Here is a 17,748-nt window from a genome sequence, read left to right as displayed (position 1 = left end):
CTGCCGCTCGTGGCCGGGACGCCTCACCGTGCCCCCCGCCCCCAGACCTGATGATCGAGATGGAGGACCAGACCAACGACGTGCATGAGGCGGGCATCCCCGTGCTGGACTACAAGACCTACACCGACCGCGTCTTCTTCCTGCCCTCCAAGGACGGCGACAAGGACGTGATGATCACGGGCAGGCTGGACATCCCCGAGTCACGGCGCCCAGTGGTGGAGCAGGCCCTCTACCAGTTCTCCAACCTGCTAAACAGCAAGTCCTTCCTGGTCACTGTGAGTGGGGCCAGGGCTGCAGGGCAGGGTCGGCGGGGAGGAGAGGGGGACAGCCGGAGCCTCGGCTGCTGGCGGGTGCCGGGGCCAAAGTGCTCAGGCGGTCTCCGGCTGGTGGCCCTCGCAGTTCATCCACACCCTGGAGAGCCAGCGGGAGTTCTCAGCCCGCGCCAAGGTCTATTTCGCGTCCCTGCTGACGGTGGCACTGCACGGGAAGCTGGAGTACTACACGGACATCATGCGCACGCTGTTCCTGGAGCTCATGGAGCAGTACGTGGTGGCCAAGAACCCCAAGCTGATGCTGCGCAGGTGTGTGCGGGGGAGAGGCGGGAGGTGGGCCAGTACCTGGTGGCCAAGAACCCCAAGCCGATGCTGCGCGGGTGGGGGGGGGGGGGAGGGAGAGGCGGGAGGTGGGCTAGTACGTGGTGGCCGAGAACCCCAAGCCGATGCTGCGCGGTTGTGTGCGGGGGAGAGGCGGGAGGTGGGCCAGTACGTGGTGGCCGAGAACCCCAAGCCGATGCTGCGCGGGTGGTGGGGGGGGGGAGAGGCGGGAGGTGGGCCAGTACGTGGTGGCCGAGAACCCCAAGCCGATGCTGCGCAGGTGGGGGGGGGGAGAGGCGGGAGGTGGGCCAGTACGTGGTGGCCGAGAACCCCAAGCCGATGCTGCGCAGGTGGGGGGGGGAGGCGGGAGGTGGGCCAGTACCTGGTGGCCAAGAACCCCAAGCCGATGCTGCGCGGGTGGGGGGGGGGGGAGAGGCGGGAGGTGGGCCAGTACGTGGTGGCCGAGAACCCCAAGCCGATGCTGCGCAGGTCGGGGGGGGGGGGAGAGGCGGGAGGTGGGCCAGTACGTGGTGGCCAAGAACCCCAAGCCGATGCTGCGCAGGTGCGGGGGGGGAGGCGGGAGGTGGGCCAGTACGTGGTGGCCGAGAACCCCAAGCCGATGCTGCGCGGGTGGGGGGGGGAGAGGCGGGAGGTGGGCCAGTACCTGGTGGCCAAGAACCCCAAGCCGATGCTGCGCAGGTGGGGGGGGGGGGAGGCGGGAGGTGGGCCAGTACGTGGTGGCCGAGAACCCCAAGCCGATGCTGCGCAGGTGGGGGGGGGAGGCGGGAGGTGGGCCAGTACGTGGTGGCCAAGAACCCCAAGCCGATTATGCGCAGGTGGGGGGGGGGGGTGGGCGCCAGGTGGGAGGTGGGGGTGGAGGGTCGTGGGGTGGCACCGGCTGAGTCCAGTATCCATTTTGTCAGCAGATGTAGCCAGTGCAGGTAGGGAGAGCGGAGGGACGGCAGGGGTGGCGCCCCTGGCTTTCTGTCAGGGACCCAGGGCCTGGATAGGGGTGTGTGGGTGCCTGGGGGAGCCGGCTGGGCCCTGGGGCAGTAAGGGAACCCTCAGGAAACATCTCTTCGTACCTTCAGGTCCGAGACGGTGGTGGAAAGGATGCTGTCCAATTGGATGTCTATCTGCCTATACCAGTACCTCAAGGTGGGTTTAAGCGGCCTGGCCAGGGTCGGGGCAGGAGTGAGGTGGTGTTCTCCCCGACCTCCCCCCAAACATCCACCTGCCCGGGGGGCATCTCCAGTCTCACCCGTGGCTGAGCTGCCCTTTGCTCTCCAGGACAGCGCCGGCGAGCCCCTGTATAAGCTTTTCAAGGCCATCAAGCATCAGGTGGAGAAGGGGCCAGTGGACGCTGTGCAGAAGAAGGCCAAATACACCCTCAACGATACGGGGCTGCTGGGGGATGATGTGGAGTATGCGCCCCTGGTGAGCACTGCGGCTGGGGGGCCCGGGCCGCCTCAGGAGCAGACGCTGGATGCCATTCACAGACTCGCACGGGCCCACCTGAGTTCAGGGGGGCTTGTGCACCCTCCGTGGGTGTTGGGCCCCAGAGGTGTCCCTGCGGAGAGGCTCCGAGTGTCCCGAGTCAGCTGCCTCCCGGGCACCTGGGTCCCCTGCAGCCCTGTGTGGGGCGTCCGGGTGTGCCTGGCGGTGAGCCTACGTGCACACGAGAGGTGGCGCGTGGCTAGTGATGCTCTCTGTCCCGCTGAGCCAGGGCTTGTGAGGAAAGGCCAGGTCGGGCCGCTCTAGGGGCACCGGAGGGTGTGACCACGGGGGTGCCCGAGGCTGCTCCCACACCGGTGGGCAAGAGAGAGGCCCCCCACACTGGCTCTTCACCCCACGTCCCCCGGCAGACGGTGAGCGTGATCGTTCAGGACGAAGGCGCCGATGCTGTCCCGGTAAAGGTCCTCAACTGTGACACCATCTCCCAGGTCAAGGAGAAGATCATCGATCAGGTGTACCGTACACAGCCTTGCTCTCGCTGGCCTAAGGCTGACAGCGTGGTCCTCGGTGAGCAAGGTCCTCGTGTACCCAGCTCTGTGCCGTGGGGCGGGGTCCTGCCCTGGGGACCCTGGGTGGGCAGGTGGGGTGGAGGGACAGCAAGAGGGAGCCGGGCGGGGTGTGGCTGGGTTCCAGGAGCTGGGCTGTGTCCTCCCAGAGTGGCGTCCTGGGTCCACAGCCCAGATCCTGTCAGACCTGGACCTGACCTCTCAGCGGGAGGGCCGGTGGAAGCGTGTCAACACCCTGATGCACTACAACGTGAGTGCTGGCGGCTGGGCAGGGGGAGGGCTGCGTCCCCAGCCTCGGTGGGGAGCCGGGGGGCCCGCTCTCATGACTGCATGCCCCAGGTCCGGGATGGAGCCACTCTCATCCTGTCCACGGTGGGAGTCTCCCAACAGCCTGAGGACAGCCAGCCGGATCTACCCGGAGAGCGTGAGTCCCTTCCTTTTGCCTGTGCTCTTGTGGGCTCTGGAGGTCAACGTGGACCCGTCTGCCCCCCCACCCCCCCACCCCGTGCTGCCCTGGAGGGGCGGGGGGCTACTGAGCTCCAGTCTCGGCCTTCAGTGCCGCCTCCCCACAGGCCACGCCCTCCTGGAGGAGGAGAACCGTGTGTGGCACCTGGTGCGGCCAGCGGAGGAGGTGGACGAGGGCAAGTCCAAGCGGGGCAGCGTGAAGGAGAAGGAACGCACCAAGGCCATCACCGAGATATACTTGACCCGCCTGCTCTCTGTCAAGGTGGGCGCTGCTGGAGGTGGGGGGGGGGGGGGGGCGGTGTGTGTGTGTGGGCGGGGCAACATGTGGACGGTCACACCGGGGGCGGGGCCTGTGGGCGGAGCAACGTGGGGGGGGGGCGGTCACACGGTCCAGCGCCCACTCCCTGCTGAGTCCCCCCCTCCTGCCCCAACCCCGCAGGGCACGCTGCAGCAGTTTGTGGACAACTTCTTCCAGAGCGTTCTGGCACCTGGGCATGCGGTGCCGCCCGCTGTTAAGTATTTCTTCGACTTTCTGGACGAGCAGGCCGAGAAACACGACATTAAGGATGAGGACACCATCCACATCTGGAAGACCAACAGGTGGGGGCTCCTCCATCCTGCTGCTGCCTGCCCTGCTCCAGGGTCTCGGCAGCCCCTCACTCCCTGTCGCTCTGCCTCAGTTTACCACTGCGGTTCTGGGTGAACATTCTCAAGAACCCCCATTTCATCTTTGACGTGCACGTTCATGAGGTGGTGGACGCTTCCCTGTCAGTCATCGCTCAGACCTTCATGGACGCCTGCACACGCACAGAGCACAAGCTGAGCCGCGTGAGTGGACCCTGAGGGCACTTTTGGGGGTGGGGAGATTTAGGTCGTTGCCCTGGAGTTCTGTAGGGTCCGGGTCGAGTGGTGGGGGGTGGGGGGTGGCCCGGGGAAGCCACGGTGTGATGCGGGTGAGGAGGTCAGTTTGGGATGTGCCGGGAAGTTTGGGGTGTTGGTTTGTACGTTTGGGGCCCGAACTCATGAGAAAGGCAAGTGCACGGTAACTGGGGCTGTGGGAGGCAGAGGGCCCGGGTCACGGCCTGTGGGCTCTGGCGGTCATCGTGGACCAGTCTGCGCCCCCGCGCTGCCCTGGAGGGGCGGGGGGCTGCTGGGGCAGAGCCTGGGCCCTCCCTGCCTTCCCCTCACGTGGGTACCCAAAGCACTGGACGCTCCTCCCCTGCTGGGCCTCTGTCCCCCACACACCACACCTCCGGTTCTCTGTTCCGTGGGTGTCCTGGGTGGGTGCGAGCTCGGCTCTGTCACGACTCAGGCATCTCTTGGCTCCGACCCCCCACAGGACTCTCCCAGCAACAAGCTCCTCTACGCCAAGGAGATCTCCACCTACAAGAAGATGGTGGAGGAGTGAGTGCTCCCGTCCCCCCAGCTAGACCCTGGGCACCCACCCTTGACCCCACCCAGTGGGGCCCCTGGGGGTGGTTCCGGCCTGTGACTGGGACCCGCTGCCCCACCCCTTCCCCGACCATACGCCCGCTCTCCCGCAGTTACTACAAGGGGGTCAGGCAGATGGTGCAGGTCAGCGACCAGGACATGAACACGCACTTGGCGGAGATTTCTCGGGTAAGAGACGGTGATGCAGGGTGTGTGTGCGCCCACTGACCGTATCCAGGCCGAGCACCCCACCCCTCCCCCAAAGCCCCCTGCTGAGTGGCGCTGGAGACTGCACTTGCAGGAGGGAGAAGCGGGGTGGGGCCAGGCGTGCCCCCGAGGAAAGGGGTTTGCGAGCCGTGCTGACCTGGCCCGACTGCTGTGTGTCTGTGGGTGAGAGCGTATGTCTGTCTGTGGCCGTCCCACGTACCTGTAACCCTCCTACGTGTGTGTGTGCTTGGGGTGCTACACGTCAGCCCTTTCCTCCACCGGGGACAGCCTCCTACCTGCGGGGTCACACAGCCCCTCTCCGACGCCCCCCCCCAACCCCCCAGGCACACACAGACTCGCTGAACACCCTCGTGGCCCTGCACCAGCTCTACCAGTACACGCAGAAGTACTATGACGAGGTGAGGGGTGTCCTCCCAGGGGTGGGGGCCAGCACCCAGGCAGCCCCCTTCCCTGGCGTGTGGTCTGACGCGGCCCACCTGCAGATCATCAACGCCCTGGAGGAGGACCCTGCCGCCCAGAAGATGCAGCTGGCTTTCCGCCTCCAGCAGATCGCGGCCGCGCTGGAGAACAAAGTCACAGATCTCTGACCTCTGGCCTCTGCCACCACTGACTCTGGGCACAGGTGCGTGATGCTCCGTGTCAGGCGTCGGGCAGCCCCTGAGAAACGAGGCCGAGTGGTAAGGCCCTTACCCTTCACCAGCAGGGGAAGAGCCCCGGGCATCCGCGTGTGGGTGCAGCGGGGGAGCCCCCACCTCCGCGTCTGTAGCATCTATCTCCTGAGCAATAGTGCCGTGCACCCTCCAGCGCCAGCTCCCGCAGAACCAGCATCAGGTGTTGTCTGTGTCACATCTCCCGCGCGATTCGCAAATGTGCCTTACGCCCCTGGCGCCGCGCCGGGTCGCTGGGGGCAGTGGGGCCTCAGCTCCCCCTGTCTGAACACCAGCAGCCACCTCAGACTCCTGGGTTTGGCCTCTTCGGGTGGGGTCTGCTTGCCTGTGGCCCGCAGGGCCTCGCGCCCAGACTGTGTCTGTCTGCCCCGCCGGGACTGGAGGAGAACAACGGTACGAAGCCTTCCTGACCTCACGTGGCCTGCCCTGCGGGGCGCTGGCACTCCGGGTGGACCCCGTGCCCTGGGCCCCGCCTCAAAGGTCAAGCTGGACGTCAGACGTCGAGGCCCAGGTGGCCAGAGGGGACCCAGAAGACTGGGCCGTGCCGGAGGCCCTGCCCAGGTCGGAGGGGTCTGGCAGCAGCTCCACCGGGACCACCCTCACCCCTACCCCCTTTTGTAAATCTTGTTCATTGTAAATCAAATACACCTGTCTTTTTCACTCTGCTGCGTGGCTGGGTTCCTCCTGTGGCTGCAGCAGATTTGCAGTCCCTGCTTCTCCACTCCCATTCCTCCTGTGGACACTGGCCCGAGGGTCTCCCCTCAGGCCAGCATGTGCTTTCTGGTGGGGGGGGGGGGGCAGGGGAGAGTTGAGCTGAGTCCAGGCCCTGGCCTCCCCGCTGCCCCAGGGCTGAGAGATGCGGCCTGGGGCACAGAAAGGGGCTGGGCGCCACCGCCAGTAAGTGATCCTGGAAGGATTGGTTCCAGGCAGGGGAGTGTGGATCAGGCGCCATCTGGTGGCCAGGATGCCCCTGCCTGCCTTCCTTGGGCTGAGCCTGCTTGGGCCTGGGGGGGGCACTCGTGGGCCTGGCAGGGGCTACTGTCTGGGCCCCTGGTAGGTCAGGGACCTATGATCCTCTTTTCTAAGGAGGGGGTCCAGCCAGCATACAGGTAGTAAGTCACTGCTGTGTGCAGACCCCACCAGACACTGGGTGACTCTGGGAGAGAGGGCCCTGTGTCCCCCAGGGTCGGCTCCTTGGCCCCGAGAACAGCCCCAGAATGACCTGGGACAAAAGTAAGGCTGAGTAGTGCCCCCTGCCAATGCCTCACGGAGGGGGTGGTCCAGGATTCTGGGGGTGGAGGAAGCATGTTGCTCCCGGCCCCCATGTTGCACGCAGGGCGGCAGCAATGAGACGCACCGCCCCGGAGCATCAGCACACAAGCGTGTGCGTAACGCAGCAGCTTCATGCGGTCAGTACACACTGTCCTGGGCCCTGGGAACACAGCAGTAAATGGCATAGACGGGCTGCCCCGAGGGAGCCCTGGTGCTCCAGGAATACCGCGCAGCCGAAAGGGGATTCGGTGGCTCCAAAATGAGGGCGCGCTGCTGGTCCCGCCTCAGATCTGGCTGGACCCAGGTGCTCACGTGTCTCAGGGTTCCATCTTGTCCGAACTGCTTCCCGGCCTACGTGGCTGTGTCCCCAGACAGCGGGGACGTTGTTGATGGGCAGCCCCAGACTGCGTCTCCTCCACTTGGGGCACCGTGGTGGCTGGGGGTAGGCTAGGCCTTTGATCGTGAGCTCCCTGTGCACTTGGAATGAGGGTGGGTCTCTCCTACAGGGAAGGGTACTAGGCAAACGCTGACACCCCCTACCCCAGGGAGCCCTAAATGACACTGTTACGACCCACACGAGGTTTCCTCTTCCCTGAGATCTAGCTGTTCAGAAGCAGGTGGAACAGACTCTGGAAGTGCTAGGCTGGGGGTGCCCGGGGCAAGGAGGCCTGGCTTCCAGACTGGACCTCCACAAGCCACTACTGCCCCTAAGAAGCCACTACTGCCCCCTACAGACTACAGTCTGCAGTGTGAGGACCCCCTTCCCATTCTGTGAAGGTTAGAGACAGGAAGGGCTGGAGGTCCAACAGATGGGGTATGAAGAGGTCCAGGGGCTGTCCTTTCATGCGGCTGTTGAAGGCATAGATGTTGGGGTGCAAGGTGGCAGGGGGCAGGCCAGCCTTGAGTTGTCAGGATGGTGTCAAACTGAGGGATGACCCGCCTTCCTGTTTCCACTTCACCATTTTCCTCCTGATGTAGTGGCTGGGGCGGGGGGGGGGGGGGGGGGGGGGTGCGGGGGAGGATGCACGCACAACTTCAGTGACCTTTCCTTCCAAGTTGCAGGGAACAGCCTAAGGCCACACCCTCCTTGCTTAACGGCGAGGAAGGACCCTCTCCTAAATCACCAGGCCTCCAGGATAGAGCCACATCAGCTTTTTAGGAAGTTCATTCTGACCACAGGGAGAAGTGCAGCCAGGAGGCCAGCAAGTGGCCAGTGGAGGGGAGAGTGGACATGGAGAGAGTGGGATCTTGATACTGGAGTGTAGGGTGGAGGGAGACCAGGGATGGGGGTCCTGAGACTCAGGGCTTCCATCTGGGTAGGAGGCCCTTGGGTGTAGCCTCCCCATCTGCGCCCCATCCTCAACCTGCTGCCCCTGCCGCTGCCCGCTGCTCTCCACACCATGACCACCGACTTCTCTAGGCTCAGGCCTCTCTCACCCTCCGGACCTGGTGGCCAGGATTACGCTGTGAAAATGTCCAGCGCAGCTTCCCATCACCCTGAGAGCAAAAATGAAATCCCTGCTGTGGCCCCACCCAGCCTGCCTCAACCCTCCTCCCTGACCACCTTCCCCCTTTCTTGTCCCTCAAGCCGAGCTCAGTCCCGGGGAGGCAGGACGGTCTGAAAGTTTGGCTCAGCTCCACTGGTGTCTCTCTCCAGGGGACTTCCTGACCTGTCCGGCTTTGTGCCCTCTCCCCACCCTAACCACCACCGGAAACTCCCTGGTTTCTCTCCCGGACCCTCCCCAGGAGGCAGCTTGGCCAGGACCCGCCAGCCTGGGGCCAGGTGGGCCGACGGGGGTGAATTCTGAGGGAGGGTCTCCATTCTGCCTGACTCACTGAGCCGGCCGGGTAGTCCACTCCGCTCTGGTCAGTTCCGACCACTCAGCCCGGATTTGGGGCAGGTAGGGGGAGGCCGGGCGCAGGCTCCCCTAGGGGCGGCACGACTCCACCCCCGGGGCCGCGGAAGAAGGGCGGAGCCTGTCGCCCGGGGAACCTGCTTTGGTTGCGGGTCTGGGGGGCGGGGGGAGGGGGGGCGCGCCCGCCTAGCGCTAACAAAGGCCGCCTCCTCTCCCCGCAGCCCGGGGCTCGGCGCGCCTCCGCCCCCCGGGAAGGCGGGGACTCTGGAGGGGGGGGCGGAGCGGGGCGACACCGGTTTCCTCCCCCCACCACCGCCCGACGAGCACTGGCTCCCAGAGGGGAAACTGAGGCCAGGGATGGCTCGGGACTTGGCCGAAGTCACGCAAGGCTGGCCGGAGCGAGACTCGGATCGCTTTCTCTGTGGTTTCTTTTCTTTTTTTTTTTTAATTTTTTTTTTTAACGTTTATTTATTTTTGAGACAGAGAGAGACAGAGCATGAGCTGGGAAGGGGCAGAGAGAGGGAGACACAGAATCGGAAGCAGGCTCCAGGCTCTGAGCTGTCAGCCCAGAGCCTGACGCGGGGCTCGAACTCACTGACCGCGAGATCGTGACCTGAGCTGAAGTCGGACGCTTAACCGACTGAGCCACCCAGGCGCCCCTCTTTGTGGTTTCTTGGCTCCCGCCAGAGTTGTTTTGTTTTATTTGGTTTTAATGTTTATTTTTGGGGGGCGAGGGGCAGAGAGAGAGAGAGGACAGAAGATCCCAAGCGGGCTCTGCGCAGGCAGCAGCAAGCAGGACTGCGGGGGGGGGGGGGGGGGGGGGGAGGGGGGCTCGAACTCACAAACCCTGAGATCATGACCGGAGCCAAAGTCCCAGGCTTAACCCCCTGAGCCACCCAGCGCCCCCCACCCAGCCACCACCCCCCGCCAGGGTTTCGATTCGCTGGGCAGTTATGTCCGTTTGCCTGGCACTGCCTTGAGATGTCTTATTTTAATTTGGTTGCCAATATTTAAAAATCAGGAGATTTCACGTAAAAACTCAGGTTTTAGTTTGTCTTTGAGAGGTGGGGGTTCAGGCCACGCAGAGCCTGATTTCCCACTTTTCCAGGAGGCTGCAGCCCAGACAGTACCCACTGCCCTCCCAACATAGAGGGCCAGGAGGCGTCTGTCCTGGGGACAATGCTGTCTGCGAACAAGTATCACTTCAAAATGGAAAGTAACTACGCGGGTGCAGAGCAACAGACAGTCGCGGGAGGCCGTCTTGCTGGAATGAGGAACATCTCCCCCCACCCGTCAGTTACAGCAGCCTGCTTGAAATAATCCTTCCAGGCCAGAGGAGAGGAAACCGGGGAACGCGCTGAGCGCGGAGGCGTAACAGCGGTTACGCGCCAGAGGAGCTCCTCTGTACATAGGAAAGTCAGGGTGGGCTTCCTGGAAGAGGTGACAGCCGAGGGTGCGTTTAGAAGGAGGCAAGGTACCAGGAACCAGAAAGGACACACTTGGGGATAGCATTTGATGGGTGCAGCGCCTCCGAGGTCCCCTGGCGCTGCCGCTGTCCCTGGTCCTGACAGAGCTGGTTCCCCAGGCCCGCCCAGCAGCCACACTTCTCCCCAGGGGCGGCCGGACGGCGCCCAGCGGCCGGCTTCGGACCACGGAAGGTTCCCAGCGGAGGAACCACACGGCCAAGCCGAGAACGGCCTCCAAGGGAGAGGGAAGCCAGGCTGGCCCGGGATGCAGGGCGCCGCCATCTGCACACCCCAGAGGGGGACCCAGTCAAGTGTCCAGTTGTGATTAGGTAGCATTTTCTACATCGATGGAAAAACCGCTCCCACGGCTTGATCTTGAGGGAGCAGGCTGGGGGGTGGGGGTGTCGTGCAGGGCCCGGAGCAGGAGCGGGGAGAGGAGGGATGAGCGAACCCGAGGTGCCGGCACCGGTGCGGGCAGGGGAGGGTGCGGGGAGCGGAGGCGGCCTGGCAGGGGCGGGGCGCGGCCGAGGGCCGAACGCGGGAGGACGCTGGGGCCAGTGCGGACCCCAGGAGGCAGAAGCGCCCCGGCCGCGACCCCGGGAGGGGAGGGCAGGGCTGGCTTCCGGCCGGCCGCCGCCCGGCAGGGGCAGGAAGCCGCGCGTCCGTCCCCGCGCACCCCCACCCCGGCCCCGCCCCGCGCCGCGCCCGCCGCCGCCTCCTCCCGCCGCCCTCCGTCCGCTCCGCTCGGGCTCGGGCTCCGGCGCGGGGCGGGGGCGGGGGCGGGGGCGCGGGGCGGGGCGCGGGCCGAGCGGCGGCCGCTTCGGACATGTCGGGCCCGCGCGCAGGCTTCTACCGGCAGGAACTCAACAAGACGGTGTGGGAGGTGCCTCAGCGGCTGCAGGGGCTGCGCCCGGTGGGCTCGGGCGCCTACGGCTCGGTCTGGTAGGGGCGGCGGGGAGGGCGGGGAGGGCGGGGAGGTGCGGGCGGGACGGAGTGCGCGCCCCCTCCCCTCCCTTGGCGAGGTTCCTGGCTTGGGGAGGGGCCTCGCCCTGCCTCCGCCCCCGGGCCGTTCACCGATCGCGGGAATGAATGGGGGGTCGGGGGCAGGAAGAAGGAAACTTTCCTACCGGACGCCGCTCCGGGTGAGGGAGAGGGGTCGTTCTCCCCCCGTCCCAGCCGGAGCACCCCCACCGGGCCCAAATCCTGCGGCGTCACAGCCGGCCAAAGGGCGGGTCTCCCGGGCCCCTAAATGTGCGAACAGGCGTCCAGGGTGCCACCCCCTCCCCCGTCAAGGGTTGGGCAGCTCTGGGGTCTGCCCCGTTCCTAGGATGGGTGGTTTTGTTTGCAAAAGAGAAAGCCCAACTTGAGGGAGGGCAGGACCCCTCCCCTTACATCGGCTTCAAAACTCCCCTGGGTCCTGCCCCCTCCCCTGTTTTCCAAAGGGTCTCAGACTCTGGATGGGGTTTCAGGCCTGATCAGAGAAGCCTGCCATTCCCCCTGCAGTGCTTGTGGGGGTCTACCCCTGCTCCATTTTTGCCCCCACCCAGAGAGCTCAGACCACAGCCCCACAGTTGAGCCCTGGGGCCCTGACGGAGGACAGAGACTTGAAGTGGGAGACAGGGTTGGGGGTTTGGCTGAGACCTGTGTGGGGCTGTGGAGGGACTGGGGGTGGGGCTTAAGGTGAGGTGGTTCCAGGTGGTGGGGGTGCAGTTACAATACCTTCAGGCTGAGTGTGGATGTGGATGTTGAGAGGTGCCCCCCCCAAACCCAGTGGGGTCCTTACCAAGGCCTGAGCTGGTGGCTGCCGTCCACTGAGGGGGTCTTAGGTGGGGAGGCCAGAGCCCCTCGGGATGGGGCTTTACTCCTGGCTCTGACAGAAGGTTACCAGTGGCACTTCCTGAACCCCTCCAGAGTCCCAGTGCTGTAAGGGCTGGTGTAAGGGCTCGGCACCCCCCACCCCCACCTCCCATCTGCAGTCATCCGCCAGCTTGTCAGAATCCGCAGGCTGGCCATTTCAGCCGGTCCAGCCTCTGGCCTCTGACTTCATTTCTAAGACCTCAAGGGCAGGAAGAGGGTCAGGGATGATGCGTTAGTGGCCCCCGCCACTAACCAGTCTTTGCTGGATTCACCTCTCAACTGGAGCCACCTTCAGGGGTCCCTAGGGGGGGCCAGCTCCTTCTTGAGCGAGGCCTGGGTCTCTCCCCATTGCTCTGTTGCCCCGGTGCAGGTGACGGCCCTCTCCTGGGCTCCCACGGTGAAGCTGGTGACCTAGTGCCAATTCTGTGTCACCAGATTGTGCAGACAGCACTGGGGGAAAAGGTCCGCTGCCCCACATGAGGAGCCACTCCCCTGCTTGCCTCCCCAGAAGTGACTTGGACCTTCCCCAGCAGGCGACAGGCTGGGGGAAGGGGCCTGGGTGCCCCAGGCACCTGGCTGGCTCTCCTCCACCACCACCTGGGCCCATGAGTATCCTGTCCTGTGCACACTCATTCCTGGGGGAAGCAGGGTCCTAGAGAGTGGAGGTAAACTGGGAGAGAGGGAAGGTCTGGGCATCAGTGACCAGTCTTGGTAAAGGCATGGCTGTTAGCATGGCTCCAGTGCTGGGGGCAGTGGGACTCTGAGAGGGTGGGGGTGACAGACTATTTGCATTTGGAGATGATGCCAGTGACCATTTTGTCTCTGCTGAGGAAGAGTAGGTGGGTGAGGCTGGTGAGGAGCTGGCGAGTGGAGTGGGGGCCCAGATACCACCCTCTGTTGAACATTTCATGTTGTCCATTTTTTCATTCTTAAAAAATAATAATCCAGTAAACACCTTTGGCCAGTTTTTTGTCCATATTTTGAATATTCAGAGGCGTTGGGGGTCCAGGGGCTTTGGAGGTGGCTCTGGAACCACCTGGGGAGCCCCCCCCCCCCATGCATGGGCCCACAGGGGAACAGGAGAACAATTTGCAGTGGTTGTTTTCCAGGCCTGGTCATTGGAGACCCTCCCCCAGCCTCATGCTGAGTTGGGGGAGAAGATCCGGGTCCTGCTCTAGGACTCCCAGGCGGGGGCAGGCCAGGACCTTGTGGGCCTGAATACTGGTGGGAAGGGGCGGACTGGAGGGTGCGATCCGGCCCAGAGGAGGCTCAGAGGAGGCTCAGAGGAGAGGCTTTCCAGGCCGGTCAGGGGCTGGCTGCACCGAAGGCAGGGCACCCTAGGGGTCCTAAGAGCAAAAGTGCGCTCAGAGGGCGAGATTAGGCCCAAAAGGAGCAGGGCCTGGGGGCGCACGGCTGGGTCCCCCCTCTGCGCCAGCGCTGCCTCACTTGCCCGCCTTGCAGCTCGGCCTACGACACGAGGCTGCGCCAGAAGGTGGCAGTGAAGAAGCTGTCGCGACCCTTCCAGTCGCTGATCCACGCGCGGAGGACCTACCGCGAGCTGCGGCTGCTCAAACACCTGAAGCACGAGAACGTGAGCAGAGAGCCCTGGGGCGGGTCAGCGGGGCGGGGCTCCCCGGGCGGGGCAGGCCTGACTCCCACCCCCCTCCCAGGTCATCGGGCTGCTGGATGTGTTCACACCGGCCACCTCCATTGAGGACTTCAGCGAAGTGTGAGGGGCAGCCACCGTGGCAGCTGGGCGGGAGCTTGTACGGGGCGGGGGTGGGGGGGAGGGGGGGAGGCGGGGCTGTGCTGACCCCTGACCCCTCCCAGGTACCTGGTGACCACCCTGATGGGCGCCGACCTGAACAACATCGTCAAGTGCCAGGCGCTGAGCGACGAGCACGTCCAGTTCCTGGTTTACCAGCTGCTGCGCGGGCTCAAGGTGGGTGCCACGCGGGTGGGCGCAGGGTGGGATGTGGTGGCCACAGCCTGACGCTCGCCCCGTCTCCCCCTTGCAGTACATCCACTCCGCGGGGATCATCCACCGGGTAGGTGTGGCCACCGGGTGAGGGTCGGGGCTGGCGCTGCCCTGCTCCTGCGCTCACGCCCTGCCTGCCCCACAGGACCTGAAGCCCAGCAACGTGGCTGTGAATGAGGACTGTGAGCTTAGGGTGAGCTGGCCGTGCGGGCGGGGCGGTCACCCTGCTGGCCGGCAGAGGGGGCCTGCCCGGAGGCACTGACAGGCCTGGTGGTCACTCTAGATCCTGGACTTTGGGCTAGCCCGCCAGGCTGATGAGGAGATGACCGGCTATGTGGCCACCCGCTGGTACCGCGCACCTGAGATCATGCTCAACTGGATGCACTACAACCAGACAGGTGATGTCAGCCCATATGGGGGCACACGGGTTGTGTTGGGCCAGGGTGGGCAGGCAGGCCAGGGCCTGGGGAGGGTGGGGGCTTATGGGGCCAAAGGCCAAGGACCTTGCGGTGGGGGGGGGGGGGGGAGTGCTTGTGTCCAGCCTTGGGGACAGGCAAGATTTGGGACCATCGTTCCAAAACAGATCTTAGAGGTACTGAGCACAGCAGGTCTTGGGCTAACTCCTCCCCCTCCCAGGGTTGGGTCTAGAGGAGTAAGCGGGCTGCTGTCTTTGGGCCCGGGTGTGACGGAGAGGCCACTAGGCTGGCACTGTCCGGACAGCCCCCTGATTCTCTGAGGGGGGGCTTGGGGAGGGCAGACTAATGGAGACTCCTTCGCCAACAGTGGACATCTGGTCTGTGGGCTGCATCATGGCTGAGCTGCTCCAGGGAAAGGCCCTCTTCCCAGGAAATGACTGTATCCTTGCCCCAGGCTGGGTCCCTTTCTGCTGGGTGGGTGTCAGGGGATGTGGCACTGGCCCTTTCTGGCTGGTCTTGCCTCCTCTGCCTCCCGCTGTAGGAGAGCAGGTTTGGGGCAGTGTCCCAAGGTCTGGGATCTGGGGGCTGGGAAGGGTCTACTCCTGGCCAGTGGGCATTTCCTCAGCCAGGCAGACATCGACCAGCTGAAGCGAATCATGGAGGTGGTGGGCACGCCCAGCCCTGAGGTTCTAGCAAAAATATCATCGGAACACGTGAGTCACCAGCTCCCGGCTCCCTCTGCTAACCATGCCCTCAGGTACTCTGGAGGGAGGGGCTCTGTGGGAGTAGACCAGGGAGCCTGTGGGGAGCATGGGTCACAGTGGAACGGAGCCTGAGGCAGTGCCTGACCCCTTAAGGGAGAAACAGGTGAACAGGGAAGACATTCGTTGGGGCATGAGGGACAACGAGGGCACAACCCCAGCACTAACCAACATTGCCCTTGCCCAGAGCAGTGGGGCGACACCAGGCCCCGGGGCTCCAGGCATCCAGAGCCAAGTGGGGTGCTCGAGCCGCTAAACCCCAAGTGGGAGATGCTTCTGGTCTGTGCATGTTCTCGTCCAGGCCTGTTGGAGGGAATGAGTCTGGGGGCTTCTCTCAGCAAGCGCCTGCCTGGCTTGGGGCCAGGGGAGGGAGGGTGTGAGCCGCCCCCTCAGGCCCTTCCTCTGTGCCCCCAGGCCCGGACATACATCCAGTCCCTGCCCCCCATGCCCCAGAAGGACCTCAGGAGCATCTTCCGTGGAGCCAACCCCCTGGGTGAGGATGTGCCCTGGGTCTGGGCTGGGCTCCACGTCTGGCCCTGGATGCCTAACTGACCACCCCCCTTCCACTGGCCACTCTGTAGCTGTGGATCTCCTGGGAAGGATGCTGGTGCTGGACAGTGACCAGAGGGTCAGTGCGGCCGAGGCCCTGGCCCATGCCTACTTCAGCCAGTACCACGACCCCGACGATGAGCCCGAGGCTGAGCCCTATGATGAAAGCGTTGAGGCCAAGGAGCGGACCGTGGAGGAGTGGAAGGGTGAGCTTGAGGAAGGCTGGGTGGGAGAGGTGGAGCCCAGGGCCTGAGGGCTTCATTCCCCCGGAGGCTAGGAGTTGCCTGCTTCCTTCTGGAAGTGTTCTAGTTCCTCCCAGAGCGCCGCCCCCCCCCCCCCAGGGTGGGGCAGGTAGAGATGGGGTGAGGGGTGTCCAGCAGGGGTCTGGGGGGCGGGCAGCACAGGGCAGACTCCGGAAGGAAGGGGGGGCGGGCAGCTGAGGCTGCCCTCAGGGTGATGGGCTGGGGTAGCAGGGGAGACGGGCCAGCCACCAGCGACCGCAGGAGCTCACCCTTTCCTTGGCTCCCCAGAGCTCACCTACCAGGAGGTCCTCAGCTTCAAGCCCCCGGAGCCACCGCAGTCACCTGGCAGCCTGGATATTGAGCAGTGAGGGGAATGTGCCGGCTGGCCACTCGAACTGCAGGATTCCCTCAGCCTGCCGGATTCCCACGAGGAGTGCCTCCCAGCACCGCTGTGGCCAGCAGGCCCGACCCTAGCCTGGGACCCCTCGCCTGCACACTGCTCCTTGTGGGCAGTCCTCGTATGCATGTGAACGCACAGAAGTGTGCCTGTGTGCAAGCCACTGGGGCAGGAGTCTAGGCAGAGCGTCCTTGCTCCCCCTGCCTCCTCCCAGCAATCTGGGTCTCCCTCAGGACCTCACCTGGATGCCATAAGGGGTCCCTCTGGGGAGTGTGTCTGTCTCCAGATCTCCTGAGTCCCAGAGGACTGTCTCTGGAGGGCCCCCTGGAGACTGAAGTGGGGGTCTTAGTTGTCAGAGCTTCTCAGCCCCCAAGTACGGCGCTACTCTGGAAAATGCGGAGCCCCGAGTCTGAAAGCCGGGCGGGGTCTTTCCTGGAGGCTGGCAGGGTAGGGACAGCCACCAGGTATCAAATCAGAAAGTCATTCTGGAGCCGTGTGTTCACCCGTGCTGTGTGTGGCACGTGTGCACTAACGTGTGCTCCTGGTACCTACGTGTCAAGGCATGTGCAGGCACGTGTGAATCCGTGGCTGCCTGAGGGGAGGGCCAGCTTCCATGACCAGCAAGAAGCCTGAACGGAGGTGGCCGCACTGTCACTTCCCCTTCCCTCAGTGCCTGCTGTAGGGGTGCAGGGGTGGTGGTGCTGCTGCCGAGATCCTGTGTGTACCGTTCGAGGGGCTCAGGCGGGTGGCGGCATCCAGTGGACAAAAGCCAGCGCTTTCTCCTTGGCTGTGGGGGCTGCTGCAGGTGCTTCTAAGGTGTGAAGAGCTCGTTGGCACAGGGGGCTCCAGCCTGGAGGGGGCGGGGGGAGGGGGCACACACCAGTGCAGACTTGGACTCAGGCTCCGGACCTTGGCCCAGAGCTCTGCACGCTCTACCTCTGTCCACCTGGCCCTGCCACTGAGAGCCGGGGGTTCTGGTCTGTGGGTGACCCTCATCCTCCCTTCTTCCAGGATGGAGCTGATCTAGTAAGCTCTGGACACGAACCTGCTCAACATGTTGGGGGTGTGGGTCCTCCGTCGAGGGGCTTCTCTGTGGGGTGGTGGCACCCTATGCAGGAGGTGGTGACCTCCCACCTTCCAGAGGCCTCAACGTCAAGTGCCTGCACCAGGGTTTCACAATAAAGGGGTTCTCTCTCACTCGGCTTGTGTCCCGAGTCTCCAGGCCCCGCTGCCTGGCTGTCCGCACTGCCTGGAGTGGGTCGCTGGATCTGTGCACCACATCCCCAGCTGGCCTGGCCCCACCAGACCCCGCACGGCCTCCATCCCTTGGGTGTCCAGGCGGACAAGCAGTCATCACCGGCATAGCACCCTCCCTGCTCCCCAAGAGCTCAGGGGGGACTGGGGTGGGGTGGACTGGGTTCTCCACCCAGGCTAATGGGTTCTGAGGAGGGACAAGGCAGGATGGCCACCCACAGATGGACCCCAGCTGCCTTGCTGAGGAATTCATTGGGCAGGCTCAGCTTCTGGCCCAGATACAGACCTGTGCTG

The 17,748-nt window shown here is 64.7% G+C and overlaps 2 protein-coding genes across 10 annotated transcripts in view; both read left to right on the top strand.

Moving 5' to 3' along the window:
* PLXNB2 (plexin B2) overlaps nt 1-6,066 on the top strand; it is a 29,476-nt gene extending 23,410 nt beyond the window's left edge. For 6 of the 7 annotated variants that reach the window (XM_078449243.2, XM_078449247.2, XM_078449245.2 and 3 more), the window contains 14 exons: nt 46-275; nt 400-581; nt 1,685-1,751; nt 1,884-2,030; nt 2,459-2,615; nt 2,764-2,864; nt 2,954-3,038; nt 3,187-3,341; nt 3,519-3,679; nt 3,760-3,907; nt 4,419-4,483; nt 4,624-4,699; nt 5,062-5,136; nt 5,221-6,066. In XM_078449243.2, coding sequence (XP_078305369.2) covers nt 46-275; nt 400-581; nt 1,685-1,751; nt 1,884-2,030; nt 2,459-2,615; nt 2,764-2,864; nt 2,954-3,038; nt 3,187-3,341; nt 3,519-3,679; nt 3,760-3,907; nt 4,419-4,483; nt 4,624-4,699; nt 5,062-5,136; nt 5,221-5,325 — 1,754 coding nt within the window. In that variant the 3' untranslated portion in view covers nt 5,326-6,066. The remainder of the gene's footprint in view (nt 1-45; nt 276-399; nt 582-1,684; nt 1,752-1,883; nt 2,031-2,458; nt 2,616-2,763; nt 2,865-2,953; nt 3,039-3,186; nt 3,342-3,518; nt 3,680-3,759; nt 3,908-4,418; nt 4,484-4,623; nt 4,700-5,061; nt 5,137-5,220) is intronic. The other variant, XM_078449242.2, reaches the window with a different exon arrangement.
* Nucleotides 6,067-10,557: 4,491 nt separating this feature from the next.
* MAPK11 (mitogen-activated protein kinase 11) lies at nt 10,558-17,070 on the top strand. 3 transcript variants are annotated; one of them, XM_060656034.3, is made up of 12 exons: nt 10,559-10,942; nt 13,319-13,448; nt 13,528-13,586; nt 13,688-13,799; nt 13,876-13,905; nt 13,981-14,028; nt 14,119-14,233; nt 14,619-14,690; nt 14,885-14,964; nt 15,427-15,505; nt 15,594-15,767; nt 16,092-17,070. In XM_060656034.3, exons 1-12 carry the CDS (start codon nt 10,827-10,829, stop codon nt 16,169-16,171), a joined length of 1,095 nt encoding a protein of 364 aa, XP_060512017.1. In that variant the 5' UTR covers nt 10,559-10,826; the 3' UTR covers nt 16,172-17,070. The 3 variants fall into 3 exon arrangements, with proteins under 3 accessions (XP_060512018.1, XP_060512017.1, XP_060512019.1); XM_060656036.3 differs by lacking the exon at nt 10,559-10,942 and adding an exon at nt 11,028-11,142; XM_060656035.3 differs by lacking the exon at nt 13,876-13,905 and having other exon boundaries at nt 10,558-10,942.
* Nucleotides 17,071-17,748: the final 678 nt, after the last annotated feature.

This window comes from Panthera onca, chromosome B4 (genome assembly GCF_046562875.1).
Source record: "Panthera onca isolate mPanOnc1 chromosome B4, mPanOnc1 haplotype 2, whole genome shotgun sequence".
Taxonomy (NCBI): Eukaryota; Metazoa; Chordata; class Mammalia; order Carnivora; family Felidae; genus Panthera; species Panthera onca.
Note: the sequence above shows the minus strand (reverse complement) of the source record. Positions and strands in the feature narration are given on the sequence as shown.